At 40.0% G+C, this 20068-nt stretch overlaps 2 protein-coding genes across 2 annotated transcripts in view; one reads left to right on the top strand and one right to left on the bottom strand.

Moving 5' to 3' along the window:
- The first annotated feature begins 763 nt into the window (after positions 1-763).
- Positions 764-5698, top strand: LOC308280752 (interferon-gamma-inducible GTPase 10-like). Its single transcript, XM_080755065.1, has 2 exons — positions 764-1458; positions 3843-5698. The coding sequence occupies exons 1-2, from the start codon at positions 885-887 to the stop codon at positions 4475-4477; spliced, it is 1209 nt and encodes a 402-aa protein (XP_080611191.1). The 5' UTR covers positions 764-884; the 3' UTR covers positions 4478-5698.
- A 10137-nt stretch (positions 5699-15835) lies between these two features.
- Positions 15836-20068, bottom strand: part of LOC308280741 (chymotrypsin B-like) — a gene marked incomplete at both ends in the record, with an annotated part of 7349 nt that continues 3116 nt past the window's right edge. The window contains 7 exons of the mRNA XM_080755055.1: positions 15836-16056; positions 16148-16274; positions 18126-18259; positions 18761-18941; positions 19200-19275; positions 19478-19557; positions 19828-19943. Coding sequence (XP_080611181.1) covers positions 15836-16056; positions 16148-16274; positions 18126-18259; positions 18761-18941; positions 19200-19275; positions 19478-19557; positions 19828-19943 — 935 coding nt within the window. The remainder of the gene's footprint in view (positions 16057-16147; positions 16275-18125; positions 18260-18760; positions 18942-19199; positions 19276-19477; positions 19558-19827; positions 19944-20068) is intronic.

Genomic DNA, 20068 nt, shown 5'->3' on the forward strand with positions numbered 1-20068 from the left:
GGTACGGTAGAACTGGTAGAAATTGTCCTCTGAATAACCATGTGACACGCACCCACTCACCTCTGCACCCAAATGGCCCTTTGCTCATGTAATGTGCCATGTAAGCACTAACTGCACTGATAAGACCCAATAGGCCTACGGAATAGACTTTCACCATGTCACGTGTGTGTGTGTGTGTGTGTGTGTGTGTGTGTGTGTGTGTGTGTGTGTGTGTGTGTGTCTCTCTCTCTCTCTCTCTCTCTCTCTCTCTCTCTCTCTCTCTCTCTCTCTCTATCTATATATCTATATATATCTATATATATCTATATATCTATATATATCTATATATATCTATATATATATATATGTATATATATATATATATATATATATATATATATATATATATATATATATTATCATCATAGCCTATTTCAAGACTATTCAACCCTGCCTGTTTGAGGATGAACTCTCTTGGATGGATGCAAATAGGGCCACGTGTGCTATTTCCACTGTATAGTTTGTGGCAACCTGTAGAAAAATAGCCTTGTAAACCAGCCTCCCCCGGAAAGCGACATATTTATTTTCTATCTTACTGGAGGAGGCTGGTTCACAAGGCTTGTAGAAACTACAAGCCAACAATGCTTAACGTTGTAGGGGGTGGGACCATGAAGGACTGCCCCTCGAGTATGTAAGGAGAAGTGAGATTGCTGCAACTCCAAAAACCTAAAGCAAGCCTCAGAGTTGTTTTGTAGCATCTTGACTTAACAGAATAACACTGAAACAAACTTCTGTCTCCAGTCTGGGTACCTCTGCACCCCTACAAGGATAAGGAGTTATTTGGTTATTATTATTGTTGTCGGCTCGTTATTATTATTATTTTTATAACAATTAGTATTATCTAGATGGCTGAATTAGACGACTTTTGCATAATTGAATCAGATGAAGTAAAATACATTAAAGAGGCCCTGGAGAATCAGGACTTAACCTCAGCAGTGGGCAAGATTCAGGATTACTTAACACAGATAGATAACGTGCCGCTGAACATCGCTGTCACAGGGGAGTCAGGCTCTGGAAAGTCAACATTCATCAATGCCTTCCGAGGTTTGGGGCATGAAGAGGACAGCTCTGCCCCAACTGGCATTGTGGAGACCACTTTAGAGCCAAAAGAATATCCCTACCCTAAATACCCAAATGTCAAATTGTGGGATCTTCCTGGTATTGGTACGCCTACATTCAAAGCAGACCAATACCTGAAGGCTGTTAAATTTGAGATCTATGATTTTTTCATCATTGTGGCTTCAGAACGCTTCAGAGAATGTCATGTCCAGCTCGCCAGCGAGATTCAGAAAATGAAAAAGAACTTCTACTTTTTACGCAATAAGATTGATAACAACATCGCGGCAGAGAAAAGGAGCAAGCCGAAAACATTCAACATGGAAAAGACACTGGAAACCATCCGGCAAGACTGCATTAAAGGTTTGACTGTTTTACTCTTGTCAAGTTCTCTTAAATAACGTTAGCACAAGTAGGCTATGCTTAGTATTTCAAATGCGCTTGAAATTTCAAATAGCAACTTATTTTACCACTTCAAAAATTCAAGTTACAAACACAATTCCTTTTTCCTTAAATACAAAATTGTACAAACAAAGATAAGTTACAAGACAAGTATTCTTTTTGTAACAGTTTGCTCCTGCAAGAATGTATGACAAGGTGGACTAAAAGATTTGGCTGCTCTGTAGACACTTGCACTCAGTTTCATGCACGCACGGCTGTAGGCCTATACTTGTCACGGTTTGGACTTTATTAGTTTTGAACTTTGAAGCGCTGCCTTTGTATTTGAGTTTTGGACTTTAAGCCGTGTTGCTTTTTTGTATGTTTCTGTTCTAGTCTTGTATTTTGTTACTCTTTGCCTTTTGTTTGGTATCTTATTTTGCAGTTTTGGTCTCAGTGTTTCCTGCCTGCCCCTGTAGTTGTCACCTGCCTTATGTCTCACCGACTTTGATTAGTCATGTTCTCCTCCTGTGTCCTGTTGTGCCCCAGCCAATACCAGTGTTGATTGTTGGTAGAGTTCACCTGTGTCTTGTTTGTCCTGTGTATTTATACTACCCTGTTAAGTTCTTTGTCGGTTCGTCATCGCAAGTCTATGGTTTATCTTTGTCTTGCATGCCAGCTTTGTTATCTAGTGTTTCCTGTATTTGAGTATTTTTGCCCTTAGTTTTCCCAGTATAGTTTCCCCCTTCTTGTATTGCCTTAGCTTATTAACAAATATTATCCTCACATTCTACTTGCCTTGCCTGAGCCTTGTTCATTCTGCGCCTGAATCCTACATCTCCTGGACTAAACCGTGACACTTTTAGCAAATGATCAATTTAAGTCCCGCAGATGGGCTCTGAACGTCATCCGAAAATTAATTATCCGCCCATTATCCAACCGCATTAATGATATTATCCAATTTACAGAACCAACCGCAATCCGCATCTTGTGAAATTATTATTATTTTCTGGTATTCCAGTATTCTTAGTTGTGCGATCACAGAAATGCATTTGTTTAGCCTACGGAATGTCTAAGGAGGAGGAGGAGGAGACGAGCCAGCTCTCGTCCCGCAGGCTAGTGGGTGAACTGCGCATGCACACTAGCAACCGCACACAACATCACAACATAGAACAATGGCGGCGTCCATATCAGTACTGGCTCGTGAATTAACGTCTTAAAGCTGGGAGCATTTCACTGTTAGCAAAACAAATAGTTACTTGCAAACATTGCAAGGCAGACTTTGCACTGGAGCACGAGGGGGAAATCTCTCTCTTTCGAACGACCGTCAGTTTGACAAAGGAGTGTCGGGAGGGTTAGCGACTCACCCCACAGAGGTTAGGTTTAGGGTAAGGGTTAGAGTAGGGTGTCGAAAAGATGACACGTAGTAACAGCGAAACGCTCCCGAGCACGAGTACAATCAATGAACGAACATAATAGGAATCATATCGGAGTGTTGGTTAGCGTGTTAGCTAGCTACTTTGCTTGTGAGGTTCCAGTCTGAGTTGTCTTGACTTTGGATTTAAATTCACTTCTCTTTACCAGACGTTCAACTGCGGAAAACCTGGTTTACTTTTTCTGTCCAGTACTGGTTAGTTCCAGTCTTATTAATAGTCTTATGTGCTCTATTTACGCCATAGCAAGTTGAAAACACGAACGCTAGGATGGGACCAATTCTCTTTTCTGATCCGTTCTGGGGGGGAAACACTATACGTGCGTGATGTGTGTGTGTGTGTGTGAAATTACCGGATACAGTAGGTGGGCTCTAGACCGCTGACCAGTGACCACTTTGAGCGCTGAGCATAATAGAAACCACGCTTTGCATCTCTGCACATTAAAGCCAGTACAATAAATCTACACCAGTAAAAATCTCAACACAATGGGACAATGTCAGACTCAAGCTCCAGTGCAGTCCGGGCTCCCCCTCCCTGGCGATAACGGGAGCAATTGCGGCCTCTTGCTCCATGTAATAGGCGCCTATGATATTTGCGTGTGTGTAGCTAAAATCTAAAATGGCAGATGTTTTCCTGGATGTAATGGGTCAAAATGTCAAATAACAAATGTGAAGCCACATTGTATCGTTATCAAGAAATCATACATATCGAGACATGAAATTCTGTCTATCGTTTAGCCCTGATGGAAAGAGGCTCTAGGACAGTGGTTCTTAACCTGTGGCCAAATTATTTTGGGGGGTCTCCAGATGATTACCTTAATGTGCAACATTAAGGTCCCCTGTTAAAATATGATTATTTTGGGGGTCACGGCCAGAAAAGGTTGAGGACCACTGCTCTAGGATCTTGTAAATGCAGTAATTTAATACTTTCTTTTAGGGCTCGAGAAAATCAACAATGACGCTCCTGATGTCTTTCTGATCTCCTGCTTTGACCTTGGTCTCTTCGACTTCAACCGGCTTCATGACACCATAGACAAGGAGCTCCCTAAGCATAAGAGACATGTGCTGCTCCTCGCTCTGCCCAACATCACCATGGAAATCCACCAGAAGAAGAAGAAAGCCCTGAAGGCAGACATCTGGAAGGTAGCTTTGCTGTCTGGTGTTGTGGCTGTAGTGCCAGTCCCATGCCTCTCATTTAGTGTGGATGCGGAAATTTTGCTGTTGGAGATTAGGAAGTATTATAAGGCTTTCAACCTTGATGATCAGAGCCTGCAGACACTTGAAGAGAAATCAGGGGTGCCATTAGAGGTGCTGAAGGCTGAAATTAAAAATGCACCACAGTACATTAAGTTTGATTCTGCAGGGGTTATACAACTTCTTACTATGTGTTCACAACTTGCAATTGTAGAAGGTTCTGCTGAGTATCTATTGAGCCTGATCCCTGTCGTGGGTTCTGCCTTAGCAGCGGGAATGTCCTTTGCCACCACATACTATATGTTGAATAAATGTCTGGAGGAGCTGGCAACTGATGCCCACAATGTTCTGATGAAGGCAGTGTCTACTGCAGTGTGAAAATGCTGTCTGTCAGTGAAAAAAAAGAAGAAAAAAAAACATAGCTCGCATGATTTGAATAATCAACACATGTAAATTCTCTTCTAAAGCTTGCTGTTCTTGATTGTAACAACATGAACAACAGGAAAAGCCATATGAAAAGCACATTAATTGTTAGTTTATTCAGTTAGTAGGAGCTTTAATGACCTTAATACATACATGTAACTATATTATTAGGTGTCTGGTAAGAGTCTTTCACCACATTATCACTTTTTTAACAATTTTATTTACTTAATCAGGTGGTCCCATTGAGATGAAAACAATATATATCCCAAGAGAGACCTGGGCCAAGACAGCAGTTTTAAAAGTCAAGTGGATGGCTGAGTTCACACTGAAAAAAAATACAATGGTGAAGTATATAGTGGGTGTTCCCGCATAACTTCTGTATGATGATGATGTCACGTGCATACCCTCTATAGTACTTGTCCGACTTTATTCCATCTTCCATTACACCCACAGTTTTGGTGGCATGCACTTGGGCCATATGTCAAATCAACCGGATTCATCGGAACACGCATGCGTGAAATTTTCAAATAAATACTTTTATAATATAATAATTATATTATAATTTAATTGATTTAGGCCTACATGTATTTGTGAATTATTGTTCTCCATCAACTTAAATTAAAAATAAATACTCTTTCCCAGATATGTATTGACATGTATGTATTGATGTCTGACGTCTGACATCATAGATCACATGAGACTGACAGACTACGGTATGTCCATATATAGACCACGTGAGAATGACACAGTATATGTCCATATATGGGCATTCCAAGATATGGGCTTAATATTGATGACCAGGGAATCCATATAAATGTATTGTGAATTAATTACCCCCATTGACTTGAATGGGGAAAATGGTCTAGGCCGTGAACAGAATTCTCAGAACAGAATTAATTTTAATACAAGTTTGACTCGCGTCAAGGCAACCACATTTGTAATTTCCAATTGCATCTTTAGTTATAGTTATAGTGCGAAAGGCACTTATTACAAGGGCACACCGATCAGTCATGTACATTTATATGATTCTTACTGAATTCAAAAGTATTTTTTACTGTGTTTCATTTGCTTAATGGTCTTTTTCTTTTTGTAAACCATATTTAATTGCATTGTTTCAACATGCTATACTGATGGGTTTTTGTTTATATCCCATGTAAATATCCCATAATGATTAAAGATTACTCCCACACAAGAAAGGAGACCACACCAGTGTAAATCCGTTTTTCTCTTAGTTGTATTAAAAGAATAGTTCAGAGTTCAGCGTACAGTACAGCAATTCACCCATCGTGCCTTCTGCCCATGCAAAACATAATTTCACAGATATATGGAGTTACAGAATACATTAGTCACATTCTGATTGGACAATTATAACATAACATAACAATGTATATCAGATGTTTTCGTTTCTTGGGCCCAGTAGCCAGAAGGACAATGCCAGATATGGCTTGGCATTATCCAATGTGTTATCCAGTGTCCTGGGCAGTATGGCATTATTGACATATCATTTCTCTGGTCAACATCCTTTGTGCAGTCCTGCAGTGGAGCATATCTCATCACGTGTATTAGTTAACAAAATAACCTTGACACTTTTAACACTGAAAGTGGTGTCTAACATTAAAATGTAATTTTTTTATTGATATCGATCAATCCTTATCGAACATATGCACATGCCTTGCCTCGCCTTGAAGAGACACAGAATATTACTTTTTTCAGGAGAGGCTTGAGAGACATTTAGTAATAAGTAAGAGATCAACTAGATAAAGGTTTTGACAAAATGTGATACTGTAAGACTACTATTGATACTGTAACAATACAGTTTTTTGTAGCTTGAAATAGGTACATCTGAGACTTGAGTCTACAACTAGATTGCATTCTGTCGAGGTTCCAACTTGCATCTTGTGCACTCATAGTCACTTTCTGTAGAAAACGAAAGGTATGACCAGCAGGGCACACAAATAGGGTGATGAGTGCTGTCTGTATGTATGTGGAAGGGCAAGTTGGCACTCTGTCAAGGTGCCAATGTATGCCTTGTTATTTATATCAAGTTGCACTTGTTGGCGCATGGTGACGTCACCGAGAACGCTGCTCCCTCATAGGCTAAAGGCCCTGCCTTTGTACTGCCAGCCGTATACAGACAGCCGGATACAGACAGCACCGAACACAGTACTTGCGTGCTCTGCTGGCGCAAGTAATGAGTGGATATTTTGATGTGCATAATGTTGTTGTAATTCTGTGGCACAGCAAATTCCCAGCACATGTACCATATAGACAGGGGTACATATAACTGGTGTGCAAGTGCGCATGCATGGTCAAAATAAATGTTGCGTGCCTGATCAAACAAAATGAAGCGATCTTGCGCACTGCCGCCGGTTGTCAGAAAGATATGCCTTTCAAATCACACTGTTTTCCCTGTCGTCCCATAACTTTAGATATAAAGTATGTATGAGTATGTATTCATAATTAATCAAGCCTTATAATTTAGAAATGGTTTGTGATTGTAATCACGGTATAATTGTCTTATAAGTTTTAATCATTGGTTCATGATTGTAATCACATTGTAATTTTCTTGTGTAAGATTATTCATTGGTGTTCAATCAGTTTAGTAGAATAAATCCTTTGTAGTCAATCAATAGGTTACACTGTGTTAGTACGAATGACCATTTTTCCTTCCACACCACTCAGTAGTTTCATGCTCATTGGGTGTCGGTATCCTGTCAGCCATAGTGAGGAAGGAAGGAAGGAAGCCAGATCTGGTTGTGGGGCCAACTGTCTCTCTGTCTCTCTGCGTGCCGTGGGCCTGCCGACCCATGTCGCAATATGTTACCGGTATGTCTGTCTTGACCTCTGCTCTAGTAGAATAGAGAAGGGTATTTTGATTTAAGCAGAGCGAAGATTTTGGAAAGTACTTACAGTATCAGTATGGCAGGGTTGGGAGGGAAAAGTAACAATGAGAGTACGTTAATAATGTGATTTATGTCAAAATGGTTAATAACAATGTGATTACGGTTAATAATGTTAATGTGATTTATGTCAAAATGGTTAACAAGATTGTGATTATGGTTAATAAGGTTAATAATGTGATTTATAGTTAACACAGTGGAACCATGGGAGCGTGAAACATGGGAATTGTTAGTAAAGGAGCTGTGTTGTTGATGCATATGAGGCCGCAGGCATACTAAAAAAAGAACTGGTTATCTGTACACATGTGACAAGGAGTAGTTTAAAGGAATATGTACTGCAACATAGCTACACTGGCATAGACGGGCATAAAAATAGGAATATGTATGTATATGTTTTCAGGAGCCAGTGTCCCTGTGACAGGTACACAGTAAGTGTTCTGTGTCACTCAAGCTGCTATATTGGTGCTGATCTGTCAAGAAATGGCAGATCTACATGCTGGCAGCGTGTGGATCTGCTGTTTTTTCAATAGGTACAGTGTTTAACGGTTCCGGACCGAGACGAGGGGACACGGTGACTGACTGAAAATATTGTAAATATTTGTGTCATGCCAGGTAGCACACTCATAATCATAGATTATGTGGTGGAATACTGCTGGCTGCTCCAAGTCTTGGCCCAAGCATATTAAGCTTAGGGGACATATAGATAGCACTATCTCCTCTCATCTCCTCTCCCCTCTCTCACTTCACTCTGACGAGCGTGTGTCATTGACAACAGAGCACCTGTGATTGTCTCCCATACCTCTTTGTATCTGCGAAAGTAGGTCCCAAACATTCCGAACGAAATTCAGTGTTTGTCACTTATATCTCAAGTCCACTCGTATTTCAAGTGTCATTTGCTAATTTATTTAATAGAAAACGCCTATTTGTTATTTAAGTTTATCAGTAAGTATAAAGTAAGTATAGTGTAGGCTCGGTGTTATAATTACTACTAAGTAAGGACTGTTATTCAAAGGTTGTAACTAGGACCCGCTCACGTCGGGTTGCAGATGCAACCGTTGTGAGCTTGTAGATCACTCACGATGGGATGTTGGAAAGTTGTGCATACCCTTCGCTGAGTGAGTCGAGTCATTCCTGTGATGTCAGAGTGACTCAGCTATATCCATGATATCTGGAGTCCGTGATGTCAGACGTGGAGACTGTGAGGTACCAGAGGGGACTGTGAGGTACCATCAAGGCAGAACACAGTTCTCTCTGTTAGAGCCTCCAATCTATGGAACAGTCTCCCCACTGAAGTAAGACAGACCTCCAACTATCTGACTTTCAAATGTAACCTTATTAAGAGGTGGCTTAAATCAAATCAAATTTGTAATCATGAGTAATTATATGCTCCATCTGTCACTGGAGTTACTCATAATTGGCTAGTATTAGTCCCCTTTACAATTTACTATTCACTATTTTACTTACTATTTACTATTACTACAGTATTTACTATTACTATGTACTACTATTTTACTATTATCGGCTTCAGCCGTAAGAGGTGGCTTAAAGCAAGTCAAACCTACATTCATGGGTAACTTGCTCCATCTGTCACTGGAGTCACTCAACTTGCTATAATTATGTCCCCTTAATGTGTTACTGTACTGTTTTGTACTGTACTGTATTGTATGTATTTTATGTTTTGTATGGATAGCCATACCTTCACTTTTGTGCAGCCTGCCCAGGGACTACAGATGAAAATGGCTAAATCTGGCTCATTTACATTGATGTGAAAACTGACATGTTGATTAATGTGCTTTGTCCCTGACAAATAAATAAATAAATAAATAAACAAACAAACAAAAAACATACATACATCTTTAAGTAAGTTGTTTTGGTGTATATCTAATCAACATGCAGTGGCTTATTCAAAGTGGAGGTTGGTGGTCTCCAATATTTGGGGGGGAAAGTTCTGAATTTAGTTTAACAATTTGAATCAAATTACATAATTATTCGTTCATTCATTCATTAATTCATTAATTAATTCATTCATTCATTCATTCATTGTCTAATCCACACATTACTCATGCAGTCAAATCCTATTTTGTTTCAACTTAAAGGGACCGTACGTGGGTGAGTTTTACCTGGGTGGATCTCCCACTGCTGCTGACATCACACAGCCTTATTTGCTGGATGTTTACTGAATGTTGGCAGATGTACTATGTTAAGAGCATACACAAATAGCCGTGTCCTCTAGATGTGTTGAATAAAAACAACATTTAGGAATTAGATGATGAAATGAAATGTTCTGCTTTTCTTTCTTTCTTTTTTTTTCTTTATTTACACACCACACTACTGATTTCATACACAAGCCCCAAGGGTTCTTTTATGTGTTATTTTATTTTATTTTTTAAAAATGTGATATAGTAAATTTACCCCCATTGATTCCGGATGGGGATTCCCAAATGCATGGCCCTGGATAGGGAAACCATTATTTATTATATATCTATTTTTCTATTATGTTTTTTGTACTTAAAGGCTTAGTTTGGAATCGATTTTGAACAAAGGGGGGTTTAAAACGAAAAAATAAAAAAATAAAAGAAGATAAAAGAAACCAACAGGGTACATTTACTGTAATATTTGTTTTTGTCTTAGGAATGCGACAAATATATATATATATATATATATATATATATATATATATATATATATATATATATATATATATATATATATATATATTGAATACATGTCTGGAGGATGGCAACTGATGCCCACAATGTTCTGATGAAGGTTAGTGTCTACTGCAGTGTGAAAAGGCTGGCTGTCAGTGAGAAAAACTAACTTAGCCTGCATGACAATCTGAATAATTAACACTAACACTAAATTAATGCTCAAATAAAACTTCTTCTGGATGACTGCTCAGTGTGGGCACTCACTCACCTGGTGGCTAACTGTGGCATTACATGCCTCATGATCATCAAGGCCTCATTGTCAGCACTCACTCATACCTTCTTTTCAAGTGATGCAAAACAGCATGATGACTTCATACATGTCCAGTCTTTATTTGGTTGATAGTGAAAACAAACGAGCACACGCCATCTCTCCAAACCATCCAATCTAGCAATAACAATTAACCACCAAGGGAATTCATTGGTTAGTATAGCACTGCTTTGTCACAGCGTTATGTTTTGTATTGGATTTCCCATAGGCAGATTTTTATTATGTTGTTATGTCACAATGATGTGATGATTATGCTGTATACTGTTCTAATCAATGATATGTCTGTAAACAGAAGAATATGGTGGAACCCTATGTTGTTTAACTTCTATTTATGGGTGTTATTGTACTGATGACAACATGTATACGTGTTTCTGTTGATGATCAAAGAAATGATCACCAAAAAGAAATGTGAATCTTCTTTTCTGAAAATAAAAAAATGAAGTAAAATGCATGTTTTCTCTCTTAAATGTCTCATTCACCAATTCACATGCATGTATACTGAGGTGTGTGTGTGTGTGTGTGTGTGTGTGTGTGTGTGTGTGTGTGTGTGTGTGTGTGTGTGTGCGTGCGTGCGTGCGTGCGTGCGTGCGTGCGTGCGTGTGCGTCTGTGAAAGTAGCAGTAATTGGAGAGGTATAATAACACATTTTTAGACACCTTTTGTTCTTACTCAGTGGGGAGGGCATCATGTTGTGTAAACTGAAGTGTGCTTACTGGATCAGAAAACCTATTTATATCAAAACGGATGGCAAAACAAGAGTTGATGGTATTGTGTCAGGAAACGCTGTTTCCTGATTGATTGATTGAAGACTTTATTAGAAGTTTGCATAGGAAAAGGTACAGTTTCATGACGGTACAGTTCACTGGTACAAGGTCTACTAAAAGGAGATCCATGAAAAGACTAAGCTTATTTCCACTGGAAACCATTGAAGTATCTCATATAACATTGAATGACAGACAAATAGAACACAGTACTATGCAGTAGATATGTAAAGAAAAACAAAAAAGAAAACAGTAAGTCTAAATAAACAGTATATACAAAGAAGGGGCAGGGGAGGGTAGGGTTGGGCTAGGTTAGATTTTTTACCAGTTGCGAATGGCTGCTGCCTGTAAGTGATTCTTCAGGGCAATTTTAAAGGATGCTAGTGATCCACACTCCTTTATGACCTTCGGTAAGGCTTTCCACATTTTGGTGGTATAGCAGAAAAAGGAGTTTGACCCTTTGTTGGTTTTGACTCTGGGTTGAAAGTGATCTGTGGCGCTGCCTCTGGTGTTGTAATTATGGACATCCTTAATGTTTATAAAGTATTTTGACAGGTACTTGGGTATCATAGTGGTGTAGTGTATCTTGTACACCAGGCCCATTGCAAGTTGCTGTACTCTGTCATCTACTCTGAGCCACCCCACTCTTAACTGGTGAGTAGCGGTGAGGTGAGTCTGATAGGGAAGGTGAAGTAGGACCCTAATTAGTTTATTTTGGGCTGTTTGGAGTTTAGTTTTTAGGGCTTGTGGGGCGTCACGATACCATACGTGGACTCCGTAGTCAAAGAGGGCACATGTGTGGAGCATGTTACTTAAAAAAAAAACTAGAATGCCATTTTCATCTCAGATATATTAATGACAAAACATAGTCATAGTCATTCAGAATATGTGACAAAGTTCCAGTAGCTGGATTATGGTCTTGGTGTAGCCCTGAATACAGGACTCTCATATACATGAGAGTCCTGGTGCCGCCTCAACATGAGGAGTAGTGGGCAATCGAGCCCTTAACGGTTTGAACGTCAGATTTCAAGAATAAACTGCTTACCCAAGCCAACTTTGCTAACGATTTGACGCCGCACAACGTTCATTACACGCCGCTCCCCGGTTGTTGAATAAAACGCATTTTTGTCCGAAATTATTTTGCTTAACATAGGACGTCCGCCTCTAGTGGACAGTCGCGTCATCGCATCATCTCCGTTCACTACAATGATCAACCGGAGATGACGCGACTGTCCACTAGAGGCGGACGTCCTATGTTAAGCAAAATAATTTCGGACAAAAATGCTTTTTATTCAACAATCCGGTAGCGGCGTGTAATGAACGTTGTGCGGCGTCAAATTGTTATCAAAGTTGGCTTAGGTAAGCACTTTATTTTTGAAATCTGACGTTCCTAGCTCAAACCGTTAAGGGCTCGATTGCCCACTACTCCTCATGTTGAGGCGGCACCAGGACTCTCATGTATATGAGAGTCCTGTATTCAGGGCTAGGTCTTGGTGCAGACCATGAGGAGAAAAGAGAAACATTTAGATAGTGGAAAGTAATCTGGCTTTGAGGACTATATCCAGTGCATGTGATCTGCAGCAGGAAGACAATCTGACCATGACAAGATCATCCACCAGAGGGTGTAGTGTGACAACTGCAGTGCATCCTGTGGCATACTAGTAACTCTCTATTGATTGATTGATTAATTGATTGATTGATTGATTGATTGAAGTATTTATTAGAAGGTTGCATAGGAAAAGGTACAGTTTCGTGACAGTTCACTGGTAAGGTCAACTAAAACTAAAAGGATAAGCTCAGGTACGCTGTGGCTTGTTTCTATTGAGATCCTTTTTGACTGCATGCACAGTTCTATTAGAGAGAATGTGATGTTGGGTTTAAAGCACAACATTACATTGACACACATTTTAGTTTAGACACACGCAGACAATATGTGCATATCAAGGACAAATACACCAATTATTTGCATTGATTGTGTAGATGCCAATCATAGTAACGGAGTGTAGTTCATACATGGACATGTTCAGTGATGGAAAATGTTCTCAAATGTTTTACTCAAGTAAAAGTATCAATACTGCAATATAGAAATACTCCGTTACAAGTAGAAGTACGGAATTCAAAACTGACCTGAGTAAAAGTATAAATCAATAAGTACTAAAGTACCAAAAGTAAAAGTGCAAAATGTTTGAAAATAGCAGATCTACAAGTTCACAACATGTCGCACTGCGACGCGTTGTGAGCCTGTAGACCGTCTATTTTCAAATAGACTAGGTATAAAATAGGGCTTAAGTGGATTAATGTAGGTCTTAAAATATAATCATGTATATCTACAAAGTAACTAGTAACTAAAGTTCTCAAATACATGTAGTGGAGTAAAAGTACAATACTTGGATCCGAGATGTAGTGGAGTATTAAAAGTATTGGAAATTGGAAATACTCAATTAAAGTACAAATAACTCAAAAGTGTACTTATACAGTATCAAGTAAATGTATTAGTTACTTTACACCACTGGACAGGTTCAATCGGAATATTTATTTATTATTCATCTTATTTATCTACAAGCTCAAAACCCGTCGGACTGCAACACATTTTTTTCTTTTTTTTCTTTTCTTTTTTTACTTTTGTGTGGCATAGAAGGAAAGAAAGTGGGGCATTAATTACTAAAATAAGTTCAAATACAGTGATACAGTAAGTGGTTTCTGCCCGTCAGTATATGCAACGTGGTAAATATAGTGCATGTCCCTCTGCTTCATCAAAGTTGCCCACCCCCCGGGGGTGCCCACTGGCCTACCGGTCCAGGCGCGTGCCACGTGGGTTCTGGCGCCTGGCAGCGTAACGGGTTTGGGTCCCGTTCCCGAACGCCTTTGCTGCGTGTCTCTCACCGTCTCGCCGTCATCACAACTGTTTTCATCAGCTTTTCAAAGTAAAGCTCAGTCCACACCAGTCATTCTGAACGCAACTACTTGTAACTTGAAACACTTGCAGCTTCGTCTCTAAACTGTGCAAACCTGCAATGGGTCGATTCAGGTCACTGACATTTCTTGTAAATCATTGGTGTGGATTGTGAGCAGCTTCTGGAACCGAAGCTGACCGCAATGTCAGGGTACATGTAGTCAATTTGGTCCCTTCGCTTTGTCTATTCTAGATACACAAAGGTGTTAAAACCACCCTGCTCAAGTAAAGCTACCGCCTTTCACATGTACATCATGTTCAACACGAACAGCTAACTTTCCTCCAACCACAAAAGCATGTGTTGATGTTACTGTATGTAGAGAGATGTGAGTCACAATGATATGAGGGCTGCCAACTTTTCCAAAAACATTTGAGTGAGATTTGATCATATAATGTCTCTCTCTCTCACACGCATGCATGCACACACGCACGCACACACACACACACAGACTTTCAGTTATTTAGAAACCTGTGGTTTTTAGACCACCAGCCGATACAGGAATATGCCATACTGAAGCTGTTAAGAGGAAGCTTGGTGAGAAATAGGCAGACAGACAGGAAATGTGTAGACCTACATGGGAATATTGCATATTAGCTACTCTAACTGTACATTATTGTTCGTCGCACATATAATATAACTGGCAGCAACATGGGCAGTGGAATTCCTCACCAGTGTGGAAAATGAAACGATAATAATATAGTATTGAATACTTTAGTCTGTACACTGTACAGTATGTAAGGTGGTAGCACACACTGCTACTGCTACTGCCTGTAGCAGAACAGAACCACTTCTGGCCTTAAACATTCAGCATTTTAAATGTACCGTAATGCCTTTCTTGACCGTTGGTTCCGCTATAGGAAACAATATGCATTGTGGGATTTGATCACATATTGACTGGTTTTACTGGTCCTTCACATTTTAATGCATTTCTATGAAGTGCCTATGCAAAACAAATAGCCACAAAATGAAATCTATATTTATGTTCTCCTTACTCCACCTCACTATCATATATTGCATATCCAATCATAAGGGTCCATACTCTCTCTGACCACAAACGTTTTGTCGGAGCGTCACAACATCTGCTTTCCGAACTCAAATTCGAGGTAATGATTTTCAGAAGTTGCGAGTGACGTCATTTTGTAGTTGAACCGGACCTATATCCGACAAAGAGTTCGGTGGTGGGAGACAGTGAAGTGCCCTTTAGCCTCATCTGAGAGCTCCCACCGTCCTGAAGCTTCAGTGAAGTGGAAGTTCACTAATGGACTGATCCACCCTATAAATACATAATCAGAAAATCTACATTTCTCTCTTGTACTATATCTCCAGGTAAAACGATTGAGACACTGATAACCAACTGCAATACAAAGATTTATTCAAGCAATACGAAATATGCATTTATCACTGCAAACAATATGTACCTCAAGGACACATACTGTACACAAGGCATTTGCTATGATTGTATAGATCACTGTTTCTCAACTAGTCGTCCACGCATCAATGGCATAACTTGTTTTAAAAGTTTTTAAATGTTTAAAATGTGTTTTAAACTTAAGTATTTAAACTTAAACTTAAGTAAAAGTATTTCAAAAATATTATGTATAACATTTCCTAAGTACATTTTAAGGGAATCGGCCTAGGGATTGGAAAAAATACCCTGATTCAGAGAGATTTGGAAATAGCGTCTTGATTTCATTAGCGCAGACTGTAGGATTGTTTTAAATCACGCTAGTGGTCCAAGGGTCATAAAAGGTTGAGAATCACTGATGAAGACGACAGCTAGAGTAACAGAATCACTTATGAAGATGACAGCTAGAGAAACAGAATCACTGATGAAGACGACAGCTAGAGTAACAGAATCACTGATGAAGATGACAGCTAGAGAAACAGAATCACTGATGAAGATGACAGCTAGAGAAACAGAATCACTGATGAAGATGACAGCTAGAGAAACAGAATCACTGATGAAGACGACAGCTAGAGTAACAGCAGTTTAAAGTTTAGTTATCAGCCATGGTTTTGTCCATCCAGGCACGCAGCGCAGTGACGCGGGCGAACCCAGCAGGTGCAGTGGTGATGCAGCCTCGTCTGACCCAGGAGGTCACACCAACCAGGGTCCAGGCTCCATTCTTCTTACACACCAGGGGACCACCAGAGTCACCCTGAAACAACAAGCCAATTTAATCTCTTTCATGTCCAAAATAAATGAACAATGACCACCGACCTGTAGGCCAGATCCGACGCCGGAAGAGAATTTGAATCAAGCCAACCAGCGAAGTTATGAATCTTGAACATAACACATTTCATAAAAGGAAATCAAATGCAGCAGGAGGCTCAGGAGGTAGACTGGAAGGTTTGCAGTTCGATCCCGGGCTCCCTCAGAGTTACCATCGAAGTGCCTTTGAGCAAGACACTAAACCCCTAATTGCTCCTGATAAGCACGTTGGTGCCTTGCATGGTTTCCTCCTCCAAAGGTGTGTGTCTGTGTGAATGGTGTGATAGAAATGCACCATTTACCATTTAATTTACCATTTTACCAGCTCAGTGGTTGGAGTCTGCCCTGAGATTGGGAGGTCGGGACGTGTACTCTTATACATCATGTGACATACTAGCATGTCGAGGGGGTGTGCTCATACATCATGGCTGAGGGATGCACTTGTACTGTACAGTATATCGAGCTGCCTCACGCTACAGAAACAGGAGATACTCCAACCACATATCTCAGCCCTGGGTTAGGGTAGGGCAGCGCTATTCAACATGCGGCTCCTTCAGCACGTCTGTGCGGCCCTTCATGGTCATACCAATACAAATATATTTGTTCTACTTGTTCTACTACTTTCTACTCAGTGTGGACAAATACCGTAATTGCTGGACTATAAGCCACACCTGAATATAAGCCGCACCAGCTAAATTTAGAACAAAAAACGAATGTTTACATATATAAGCCGCACCTGACTATAAGCCGCAGGTGTCCTTCCTGCTTCCTGCTAGCTGTTAGCTGTAAAAAATCTATATATAAATCCTTGTTAAAGACCATTGTAAAACTAACTAACTGGCCGTTAGATGTAAAAATCTCTATATAAGCCGCACCGTTGTATAAGCCGCAGGGTTCAAAACATGGGAATAAAGCCGCGGCCTATAGTCCGGCAATTACGGTAACTTCTTATGTCATTTGTCAGTTTCTCTCTAAAACCCCTAAGAAACAATTTTTTTTTTTTGCTATTTTGTTTGTTCCGAAAATTGTAGCATTCATTATTAATCCTTCCATGACAATCTTTCTGTTCAATGAGGTTTGGCCCAGATGGAATTGTACCTGTTGTCTGTCCTTACTTTTTTAGACTAGTCATGTAGTGTATGTGTTACAAAATCATTGTCTAAACATCCAAAATAGGACCGTCATTCTTAGCTTGCAGGCCCTTGGACTTTTAGTATTTTGCTGAGTCGCCCCTGAGCCATCTTAAAGGGGCACTCCACCACTTTTCAACCTATGTTCATATAATTGGTCCTCACTCAAAAATAGCTTTTCTTTTTTTTTTTTTCTTTTTTTTCTCAGAGGAGGGCTGTGGGCTGGTCAGAAACCCATAGTCTTGTGACATCATCGATTACCAATCCAGCTTATAGAAACTTCAGGCTTTCTATTCCTGAAAAGTTTCAATTTTAAAGTGGAAGCCATTGTTCTCGCGATATTAAAAATCTAAATATTTTTTTCAAAAATATTGATTAAAATATTTTTTTTGGAAAATGATGATGTCACAAGACTATGGATTCTGAACTTCCCACAGCTCTCCTAGGAGACTTGGACTGAGTAGAAAAAAATGGTGATATTTTATCATGAACATTAGTGAGGACCTATTATATGAAGACAGGTTGAAAAGTGGTGAACTACTCCTTTAAGTTGAGTAGCCCTGGGGTAGGGTTAGGGGCTCTGCCAGAAATGTGGAGGTTACAGATCCAGTGTGTGTGGTTAGGGTAAGAGTTAGGGTCACAGTTAGGGAGAGGGTCATGTCACTCACATGGCAGGTTACAGATCCAGCAGCTCCAGCACAGAACATCCGTCTGGTGAGGAAACTGCCCCAGATCTCCTTGCACTGATTGTAGCCGATGAGAGGCAGACAAACCTGCTGGAGCTTGAGAGGTACATCACGAGCTGAGAAGAAATATGCACAATTCAATGTTATAGGTTTGAGCTTTGAGCTCTTATGTGTCACTGGGAATGACACATTGTTATTAAATAGTATTAAAAGTCTTAATGTTATTCTTTTTGAGATAAAATACATTTGTTTTGGAAAATAAAAGGTGGTAACTTTCATTTAACCATAAATTGAAACTTTGCTTTATTTTGGACAAGAAGTTTCAAACTGACATTTGATAGTGAATCTGTTTGCTCTGGAGTAACTTACTGTGCTTGCCACTTGTAGCTACAATTAAGCTACTCTATCCCATTAAAACTGACAAAGCATCAGTAGCATTTTCGATTTTAGAAGCAACATACTGTATATCTTTTCGGAAAACTGTTTAGAAGGCATTTGTAGAATCTGCCTCAGGTCAATGTAAAACGTCTATGCTAAATCATTGAATAGACGTGGTAAAACAGTCCAGTCACTGTGGTGGATGGAAGGAAAGTGTGTTTCCTGTGTCATTCCCTCACATTCGAAGTGGGTCCATCCCCAGCCAGAGACCACACACTTTGTGTCGGCATAGAAGATGTCACCAGTCTCAGCTACACACACGGGGGACACGTGCTTGCTCATCTGGGCAGGGCGTTGCAGCTTGATCAATGCAATGTCATAGTCGAGAGTTGTACGGCTGTAGTCGGGGTGATTGAAGACCTATCAAGAACAAATTACACATGCAGTCATCTTAGCTGTTAGGAGAGATGTGCACAAAGTTAGTTGTTGCTGCTGCTTGTTGATTGAATGCCTGGCTTCAGCCATGACATTCAAAATGTCAAAATGTCAGAAATGATGAGCAGGTTAATGGAGAGCACATTGATAAGAAATAAGTAACAAAGTAATCATGTGTCCCTAACTATCAGATCTCATGAAACAATACGATACTGATCTGATCTTATAAAACAGAGCACCCACCTTTCCAATCCTCATGTTCTTGACATCGTTTGTCTTTTTGCGGTTGTGCAGGCCGAGGATTAGACGGTGAGATTGACTGAAAATGATTTAAAAAATAAAAGTGAGTTGCTTAACCACGCACACACACGCACGCACGCACGCACGCACGCACGCACGCACGCACACACACACACACACACACACACACACACACACACACACACACACACACACACACACACACACACACACACACACACACACACACACACTTATTTAGTTAGTCAGTGCTACTGTACCTGACCTCGCAGTGGGCAGCAGTCACAACCCAGTCCTTGTTGATCAGCGATCCACCACAGAAATGAAAGCCACTATAGTCCTGAATTCACATTGTTTTCATTAGCAACAGGCCATGGACATTTCATTAGTCTTCAAACACCATGGGCCTTATCTTGCGCACATGCCCCTCATTCATGCACACACTGACAGATCTGCATGCACATACGTATATGCGTGCATATACATTATGCTTGTATATGCACGGAATGAATTCACTGACCATGCTGTTATTGAGACAAATAAAAGTAATATTGTAGATTGATGAGGATGATGACAGAGAGAGTGGTGTAGTAAATGTTGTATAATTTACCTGCAGGGAGACCTGCCAGGGCCAGGAGTGAGGTACAGCCTCCTCACCGTTGACGATACCTAGTCCATCACTGGGACATCCACTGACCACTGGTTTGATGGCAGGAACACCACAGGCTGAAGATGCATGCACACATGCACACAAACACAAGGTATAACACAGCAGTTTGTGGTGAAGTATGATGGCATACACACATATATTTCTTAACAAATTATAGTATTACAGAAACATTTTATGTTTT

This window comes from Nannobrachium achirus (assembly GCF_963921795.1).
Source record: "Nannobrachium achirus genome assembly, contig: SCAFFOLD_241, whole genome shotgun sequence".
NCBI classification, from domain to species: Eukaryota; Metazoa; Chordata; class Actinopteri; order Myctophiformes; family Myctophidae; genus Nannobrachium; species Nannobrachium achirus.

Bases quoted from the DNA above. Each gene is read 5' to 3' on its own strand.
- LOC308280752 (XM_080755065.1), top strand. From the start codon at position 885: ATGGCTGAATTAGACGACTTTTGCATAATTGAATCAGATGAAGTAAAA. The intron at 1,459-3,842 runs GTTTGACTGTTT...ACTTTCTTTTAG, and splicing joins CCGGCAAGACTGCATTAAAG to GGCTCGAGAAAATCAACAAT.